Below are 10,003 nucleotides of genomic sequence, written 5' to 3'. Positions count from 1 at the left end.
GAATTCTAGAGAGTTCTGTAAAAGTGAAATGTTAATTAAACATTTGTTTCATCTCTCCTTTACTAAATCTAGAAATCATAAAGTTAACAGAACAGTATTAAACCCTATGTGATCAACAGAGGCTATTTTAATAGGAACAAACTAATTTCCTAATGAACACTACCATTAAAATAATTGCTTATAATTATATTAATAATAAATGTATACAGTCATTGGTACTGCAATTGAATGATCAAAGGCCTGAAACAGGCATACCAAAAAAGTGAAATAAAAATGTATTTTTATACAATAAGTTARGGAATGATAAAAACATAAATAACGGCTGTAATGAATGCATTGAAAAACACACAAACATAAAATAAAGTTGTTACAGATCCATGAACGCTATGACACCACATAATTTATAGACAACGCAAAATAAGAAGTATGTGACAGCAAAATGCACACAGAATAGACTCTATACAGAAAGGAAATGGTTTTCTAATCACCTTATAGTTAGTTGTTTGTTATAGTAGGAAGCGGGACTGGTGATGAAGGTTACATGTATGCACCACCTACCGAGAATGCTTGACATTTAGTCAACTTTTGTGTTGCGGTTTTTTCCTTTTGGGTACAGGCTGTTTCTAGATCTCCTGGGGCCAGCTGTCATTAGCTACCCTGGTATAAAAGAGCCTGACACATAATTTTCTGGCTTTAATCACAAAAGAAGGTAAATACTTCATATCTAATTCTCACAGACTGATGTGCATGCATATATTGTTGCCTGTCAGACAGAGGGGTGGAAAGAACCATGACCAACTGAACTGAGATTTCTGTATTTTATGGTCTTCAGCTACTCGAGCTCTTTACAGGTGAAAGAGTAGCAAACCAGATCTCTGATAGAAATTTGGATGATACAAGGGAGTGACAGCAGACGTGACAGAATGGTAAGAAGATGATAGCATATGCATGAGGCTATTCATCATATTCATTGCTCCATTTTGCCAACTGCAGCAGGAAAGCAGAAGTAGATGTAATTATTGTGGTTTTCTTTCAGAAAGCTAGAATTGCTGTGGTTTGTGCCTGTGCCATCTTCATGGTTTTTCTTGTAGTTGAAACCCAGTGTGCTCCAAAGGTAAATAGTGGGTTAAAAACGCCTGTTTTGAATATTACGAGAGGGTCCATTCCYGGTGAAACGATACCCACTTTCTTTTTGTAACTTGCAGAGTAAAGCCGTAGCGAGAAATTGGGGCCCACAATCAATGCTGTACCTCAAAGGACGCTGTAAGTTATATTCAAAAGCCTGTCCTGTGAACATTGAAGATACATGCTTATTTAGACCAAAAAATTAAAACATATTAATAGATTTTTAAACTATCACAGAAAATCAAAGCTGTCTAATCTGTTAATCAAACTGTTTATGATAGGAAACCTGTGTCAAACTGAACTGTGCAGATTAATGTACTGTATTAGGCAATGGCCAAAACAAAGTTCTTGTAAGCATATTTGCATTATGCAGGAATTGTTTTTAGCAGAGATATTATTTTTATGTTTATACTACAATATTTTACATGTGCTTCTCATAGAGGAACTGTCCAGTGGCATTTGCAGAATTATAAGATTCTTAATTTTAGTGGTGGTTTGGTGGTCCATGGCTAAAGCATACCTTTTTACCTTTATCGTTCTGCTTGTGTCCAACCTTACAAAAAAAATAAACAAACACAATGATCTGTCTTTCTACTGGCAAATTGAACCACAAATTTTATTGCAGTGTTTTAAACTTTAGTTCTGGTAATTTTTAAGGCTAGCTAGTAAACAGCTGGTTTGCTTTGCTGRTACTCAGAGGAATCCTCATGGTAAGCAACCTTTCTCATTATACTAAATAACTGGAAGAAGACAAGTGCTTGTGAGTGACGACTGAGTGGGAAGTTTGCTTCTGTTTGACAACAGAATGCCACTAAGCAGGTGGCCCCTCTAAAAATATCTTTGAAAACACAGCATTTGAACGAATGAGGTATTTAAAACACAGAAGCTCAACAGTACACCTACTCAGAATCTTTAGATATTATTCAGGCAACATTTGCTCTAGAAACTGTGGGCTACATCTGACCTGCTCTTTTGATTTTAAGGTTTTATGGACAATATTTGGAAACAATATGTTTCCAAAGAGTAATTGATGGCCCAGGAGTTATTACTAAACTACTATAAGGTTCCTAATTTCTGAAGTCTGCCTTACTTGAGAAGTTTTATCCTAGGTTGAGATATTACTAGAACAATCTTGGAGRGGGTCAGCTTGAAACCAAAGTATTTCAGAGGCACATATGGAATAGCCCTGAGGCRAGTTTAACACATCACAGCATTATTCTTCAAAGCAGCATAACCTCTGGCTGGCATAGAGCCCTCATAATGCTGTATTCCAGATGCCTCTCTCTCACTGATAAGTGGGAAGACAAGCACAGGCTGCTGCTTCCACAGTGATTCCAGGTATCAGACTAGTTCCATGGAACTGATGCAGATTAGAGCTTCTCCAAGCTGTTGAAGCTGTGCTGGTGGAAGATTTATGCAGGCCAACAGCAGCTAGTCCATAACCAAAGGAATATAGAGATGGATTAAAAATCACTTTTACTTTCCTACTCCTTCCAATTTGAATTAGATTTGTAGCTGGACCCCCTAGCATCAGGCCGATTAAAACAAAACTGGGAATGCCCTAAAATGTAATACTTGTGATGCTTGTGTCTTCAATAAAAACAGTTCATAACCTAAAGAACTAAAATGTGTGAAGAAGCACAACCATATAGACTTCTTTAGCAGTTTTGGCACTATTATAAAAATATTTTTGTTAGGGTTCTAAATTCACCAAGCCACTTGCAATGATGTTCATGGACAGTTTGCTATTGCATCTGCTTCTTTTTTCTTAATTTTTCTCCAAACATATAGACTTACTTGAAGTTTGTAAATATGGATCAGCTGTTAAAGAAAAAAAAAGAGAGAGAGAAAATAAGGAGCATATTGTTGTTAGAAAAATAAAAGATTCTGTTGTTAGAAAAATAAAAGTTTCTGTAATACAAAATATAAAAACATTGATTATTTAAGAGAACATAATCAACCAAAAGTTTTGCTTCTCTTGACGATGATGACTGATGGTGATAAATAATTACTTACCTGTTGTCATAAAGGAGCTACATGACAAAGGAAACTCAGTGCCTTCCTCTAAAGAACTTGCAACTAATGTTTTAACTTACTACCTTGCATRAGGTTATATAAGCTGCAGACTTTCCTCCCATATACCCTCCCTAGCCAAAGAATCACATCACAGGTTTTCATGCCTCTAGCCTTAAAAAGATAGTTGATGGTACCTGCCACTTCCTTAAACGGAACAGTATCACAAATACACAAAATCAAATTAACACTTGAGTATTAAGAGTAAGCTTAAAGCATCTGCCCATTCAGAGYTAAGTACTGTTGTATCACTCCTTTCCCAACATCATCTTCAATCCAAACACTACCAGCAAACCAAGATCCTTCTCCAAAACACACCAGACAAGGTGATTGAAACTATCGTACACCGAAGACGAAAGGGAGGTGTCAGTAACATGGCTGTTGTAATTGTTCATTTATAATTGCTCGGTTTATGACTTTGGGGGACATTCTGGATTGTTCAAGGTCGCATCACCTTTACTGTATTTAATTATCTCAGCATGGCACCTCAAAGGCAAGAAACATGAAACATAAGATAGACATGTTCTAGTTCTAATCATGTGAAACCACTGAGCTGACTATAAGTTGCTAGTTACAGAGAGACGCAGACAGACTGACCTCTAGAAACAGGTTCGTCTTCTTTAGAGGTGACTCTCTCTTTTCATTGCTGCTAGAAAGAACCTAGRCACCCACCCTGAAGTAGATGTCTAACTTTACACGTCTGAAGTCGGGCAGGCTAAACCTCACTCTAGAAGCACACAAAGGTGTGTAGGACCACAGTATCTTCTGCCACACAGTGATGAGCAGACTCCAGGTGCCATGTTATTTCTTTATTGAAAAAACTGCATCAGAGGAATTTGGGCTGTCTGATCTAGAGCAGTAGCACTGTTTGTGATCTCTTACTCATTTTGAGGAGAAGCTGATGAAGACTCACTAAATTATGTAACTTTATCCCAGCGTGTCATTACAAACTATCAGTTTTAGACAAATCATTGCCTCGGTAACGAAAATTTTGGTCCAGGATCGTTGCAATAACCTTTAGTTTAGCCGAGTCAAGGCCAAAGCCTCACTTTTTACAGTCTATGTTGACATTCTGTAGSAAGCAGCTGCACGATTATTCCTTTGCCTAGATCCAGTTTCACTCTCTCATACACATCGTACACTTATATCTGCTGCTTTAAACTGAATGCTATGTTGATGGAACAGTTTTCCTGACCTGTTTGTTTCTTTCTCTCTTGTTTATTACTAGATGGCAGAAGATACACCTCTGACAATGAAGAGAAATATTACAAGCTTAATCTGGAGGACTTAAGTATGCTTTTGAAAATTAATATTTAAAGTATAAATAATTTACCAGTATACTAGCTATAGATATTTCTGTTGTTTTTTTAAAACATGTTAAAGGCAAAAATCCTTTAGTAGCAGGAAGATTTTTTGCTTGTGTAAATAGTTTTATCTCCCCTGAATTGTTTGCACTACTGAGGCTCCACGCCTTGATTAAATTTAGGGAAAAACAGATCAAGCACAGGTTTTTTCAAAGTGGTCAGAATTATTCTGACTCTGYTGTTAGCAATAAATTGAATTCACTAAGAGTAGAATTAACCCAGCACACAGCACTCGCTTCCCTCCAAAACCAGTGGCATTCTAGGAATTCAATTATTTCTTGAGAAAGAGGAGAAACAAGGAGAGAGGGAAATGAGAAGAGGAAAGTTTTGTGGTCTTCCTGTGTATCTGGAGTTGAGAAAAGGCTAATAGCAGTTCATTGCAACTCCCAGAACCTAAAGAACAGTGATTGCAGTAGGAAGAGAGCAGGGACTAGGAGAAATCCTGGCAAGACAAGGGTGCAGTGTTTCACTTGTGGTGAAATAGCACCAATATCACACACAGACAAAACRAGATGGTGCTAGGAGGCAGAGAGAAAGAGCAAGTTCAGGGTTATGGGAGGTGGAATTTCTACAACTCTTATGATACCAGAATCTCTGCGAGGGAGTATGAAGCAGAGTTACATTGTTGGGAAATGGCTGTTTGGAGATACAGCACCACTGTGTGGCAACACAACAGCACCATGCAAAGATTACTTTTCCTCACATTATCCAGAGTGGGGACACACAGATTACCAGACTCATTATTTTAACTGAAGCTAAAACGAATCTGGAGTAGCCTTATTAAAAAAAAAAAAAAAAAAAAAAGCATAAAAGCATCCAGGAGCCTTTAGTATAATCCCCAGTTGCTTCCGAGAAACAACAGAAATTGTCAGCATTACAGGATTGATTTGCAGCAGTCTGGGTCAACAGGTTAGGAAAACATTCTCCTCCGGAAAAAGTGGTTAAGCACATGCTTAGTAGCGATGGCTTTAAATACGTGCTCCAGGACACCCCTGGCACAGCGCCCCTGCAAGCCATCATTAGCAGAAGAATAATGGAAGTAACAAAACTTGAAATGGGAAAGTAAAGGGGTGTTTCCAACAGCCGACCGGCAGGCCGGCCCTAGAAAATGGGTGAGCACACAGCTTCGGTTTCAGTGGCTCCATCCAGGGGACACTKTTAAAAGGTTAAAATAAAATAGGCAAAGCTCATCTGAAAAATCCCTGCTCTTGTGGAGAGAAAGCACCACAGTTAAATTCAGACTACAGAGAACATTCAGGGTTTTCCACTCCACCTATGGGACAAAATAAGTGTATGCATTCAAGGCTGAATGAGCAAGAGCAATATTCCACGCCTGTAAGACAGATCTTCATCTGCAATGGCTGTACAACAGATGAAGGATCCATAGCAAATGCCTGCTGGGGTTTGAGAATAGATCTTGAATTCAGCAGAGCTGGAATAATTTATGACAGTTTACTATAGATACCAAGCTCTGCTTCTTGCTAAAAGAAATGCCCAGAAAATACACACATTTTTTTTCTTTAACTTTAGGCTATTTCAGGTCAACACCAATGGAATTCCTAAACATCAAAAGAAGATTTACAGCCCCAAACATGGATATTAAATACCTGGAGTAAAAYAAAGCTCTCTTTTACTTGCTGCAAACATCTCCTCATGCTGAAAAACAATAATTAAAAAAATGTTAACTGAATGTAACTACTGCAAATGTCACAGTGCAAGTCTCTTCAGAGACTAGAAAATGTTAAATCAGCCTGTTTCAAGAGAATTTTCATTTTGTCTAATTAAACTTACATTCAAAAGTCGTGGAAGCCAGAGGTTTATTAATGTGCCTCTTCTTGTTTTTTTTTTCTTACCTTATAAGCAAGAAACAACATAAGTAAAAGAAAAGCTTAGACTTGCCTTGTAATTTTCATAAATGTCTGTGGGAAGCAACAGTATTCAAAACATCAGACAAATGTTTATTTGCTCTCCTCAGAGAGGCTCTTTCCAGAATCTATCATATATGAGGAGGCAATGCTCATCCAACTTCACATGAATCATATTCAGTTTCTCTTCGTGTCTGGGCTTATCTCGCCTACCTGCTTGGCTGCTGAAGAGAACGAGGTGTCTCCCTGTAGCCACAGCCTTTGTCATTCTCCTGTCCAGCACAGAAAATGCCAAATAGCTTCCATATCACATGGACGTGATGCATTATCTTTAAAAYATGCTAAATAAAAATAAAATGTGTTTGTACCTCATTCAGATAACTGTCATAAACATTAATAAGCAGATAGATACCTCTTCTGATACTATTTCATACATTTAAGTTCAATTAAACTTACAGTGTTTGTTTTCTTCTCTAACTTTGCTATAACAGAGCTCAGAAACCTGAGCAGATATTTAATGGATGTTGTAGCTGCCAATTTCACGAAACCTCTTCAAATAAATGCTAAATTCTTGTCAAAGATATATAAAAAAATTAACAGCATCTCACAAGCAAGGTGCTTCTGAACTTTTCTGTGGAAATGTCAAGTTGTCAAGTTTTGTTTATTACCCACTGAAGTGTTGCATCAGCTGCTCACTCATCATACTGACACAGGACAGCTGTTCCATTCCCTTCCATAAAACAGATCCATTTATTTATAATGCTATGATGTGGAAAACAGTCACAGTTTGAGTTTGGGTATGGAGATGACATAAGTTTCAAACACTGACCTAATCTTGCTCTGTTTTGAGGCATCTCACCATTTCTGATCCTACACTGCAGACACTAGTTTATAATGTTCTTTAATCTGTTCTCCTTGCTTTAATTTTTAATTTACCATGATGGGATTTTCATGGATTTTATGCCATTAACTGGCAGGAAGAGTCCTAACCTGTTACAAGCATCCTAGGCACAACAATAGTATAAATGAACAAAAGGGTAACACAGGTGTTCTCATCTAAGTTTAATGTTTTGTCATTTCAATAGACAGTGATCATTCCCACAATTTCCATATAGTTTACAGTTAAAGAAATCAGGATCATGTAGGCTGCTGTTCCTTTTGGAAAAATACTAAGCTCTCCCTTGGCTGTCAGTTCTGCTGTTGCTGAAGTTTGTTGCACGCGACACTTTTACAATACAGTTGTTTAGGCCATGCTCTATACTCTGTTCTCTAGGAAAGCTGAAAAAAAATGTAGGATGCACTATTCATGTGAAAAATTCGTGTAAGAAAAGGCTGCAGAGATATAAGTTTTTATCTTCAAGAGACATAGCTATGAACGGGTGAGACGTGAAGGGACAAAGCTCAATATAAGCAAGTCTGCTAACATACTACTGTCTTTCACAACTCACTGAAGTCAAGTGAGTTCCACTGACTTCACTAACTGTTGAATCTTGCCCCTGCAAACTGGAAAAAGCTATTTTAAATGACAGTTTTTTTATGAAAAATGAAAATGAAAATGAAAGCTATTTTAATCTCAGTAAAAATGGTATAAGCCTCTGAAAACCCTTTCTGAAAGAAGCAAAAATRTTAAAATATAGAAGTGAAAAAAAAAGATGCGTGCATATTCGTTGCCACTAAAGCCAAAACAATGCATTGGATGTGATTCATATTCACTGAGGAAGGCTATTYGGTGTTCAGATGTCTATCTCATACTTTCTCTCTAATACTTCAGTACATAACCAGAAAACTGCTAAAGTGGGTTTCTTAAGGTCACTTTGTCTTGATAAAGCAGCACTCARTCTGATACTTAAGGTTTTAAGCTGAGAAGTCATCTGAAACTTCAAAAAAGGTAGTTAATTCTGCTTTGATTTCCTTGTCTAAAAAAATAGATCGAATATTTCTTTTTATTTATTTTCCATTCACATCAGTGAGTTGGACCATGCTCTTCACAGAAAGATTTTTCTCTTGCTGCATTAGTGCAATAGTCCCAATTTTGTTGTGCCCTATTACTTAAGCACTGTGATTCACGAAAAAAATAATCAACAACATAAACTTACTCCTAGTGACAGAGCATCAGAAGTGCATTCCTCTTCCAAAGAAAAATTCAGATAAGCTTGAACACCAATGTTTTTGTTGTTACACTCCTCATTTTTGCAAATAGTAGTCCCTAATTGAGCTCTATTAACAATTCAGATATGAGGAATAGACTCTGACAGTACATGACCCATACTTTTTCTGTAATTATATCTGCACTAGCATTGACAGCTTCCAAACCACAGCAGACCTGCAGCAACCTCTGATGATGATTATTACACTCACTGCAGTCAGAAAGTTKATTGAAGACTATCTGTTACTGCTTTTGACAGTGTCTACATCTTAATAAGCTTCTTAACAAGAGACAAGAGAAAAGATATGCAATGAAATGGAGTTGGAATTAGTGATAGSAAAAATATGACAAATTCTACAGATATGGATAGCTTCCTATTGAAGTTGCTTTCTGTTGCCCCCAATCCTCTTAGTATCTATCAGAGAAATACAGTATTTTCATCCATCATTTCTCTTCATATAAAAACAATCTTTTTAAAGTTGTTACTCTGTTCAAATGAGATATCTGATTTCTGATCATTTCAAAGGAGGTGCTTGATTTGCCACAAATATAAATAAGAAATGGCAACTATGCACACCATTTTCTAAGATCCTTTTACAAATAGAATTTAGCTTAACTTGACGCCTGACTTTCCCATCTCCTGCAGTGTTAACTGAACAATCCAGGTTCATCTGCAAGGCTTTACCTCTGTAATCAAAGCAACTTCTGGAGCATGATGCTATTCTTACCAGTTTTATACATCATATTTTGCTGGAAACATTCTAGATATGACCGCTTTTTCTACTCCTGGGCAATCAGCTTGCAGTCAGTATTTCAAAGAGACCAAATCTGACACCTTAGTGCAATAGAAAGTAAAACCTTCAGGGAGCACTTACATTAGGCAGCATCCTTTCATCTGCCCACATCCAAATATATGCTGCCAGTCTCAAAGGACCTAGTTGCACCCTGTGTCTGCAAATTCTGACACAGCATCATACCTGTGAAGAGATGGACCTTTCAGTATCTCCTCTAGACTATTTAGGAGTTATTCACTTAGCTAAGCTTACAGGGAATGGTCTGTCTGTTATTCCTCAGCTGTTATGCTRAACACCTAATACTGTGTTTAAAAAATGTGAAATGCCAGGAGATTTTCCCTAGAGACACAAAAGGAGGTGAAAATTAAAATATAAATTAAATTCTGCASCATGTGGACTAATTAGAAGCTGACTCTAGTATTCAGGAGGTTTGCCATAAGAACAAATTAATTCCTGCTTACTTCGGTTTAATAATAAATCCACACCAGCAGAACAATCCATTTCAAAGAAAAAAAGCACATACCACCTTTTTCATAATAAATCTGTTTCAAGGACATCTACCTCTTTCAAAGCACAGAACACAATCTTGTTCAAATATTCCAAATACTTCTCCATACTCCAACTTCATACCGGTGG

General features: G+C 37.1%; 1 protein-coding gene across 1 annotated transcript; it reads left to right on the top strand.

Moving 5' to 3' along the window:
* Nucleotides 1-890: 890 nt before the first annotated feature.
* Nucleotides 891-6,178, top strand: LOC146599537 (spexin prohormone 2-like). The gene is made up of 5 exons (XM_085298360.1): nucleotides 891-926; nucleotides 1,037-1,114; nucleotides 1,206-1,263; nucleotides 4,427-4,489; nucleotides 6,093-6,178. The coding sequence occupies exons 1-5, from the start codon at nucleotides 891-893 to the stop codon at nucleotides 6,176-6,178; spliced, it is 321 nt and encodes a 106-aa protein (XP_085154486.1).
* The last annotated feature ends 3,825 nt before the right edge of the window (nucleotides 6,179-10,003 follow it).

The sequence above is a fragment of the Rhea americana genome, unplaced genomic scaffold (genome assembly GCF_003343005.1).
Source record: "Rhea americana isolate MKP2758 unplaced genomic scaffold, rheAme1 scaffold_139, whole genome shotgun sequence".
NCBI classification, from domain to species: Eukaryota; Metazoa; Chordata; class Aves; order Rheiformes; family Rheidae; genus Rhea; species Rhea americana.
The sequence above is the reverse complement of the archived record's forward strand: the minus strand, read 5'-3'. Positions and strand labels throughout refer to the sequence as shown.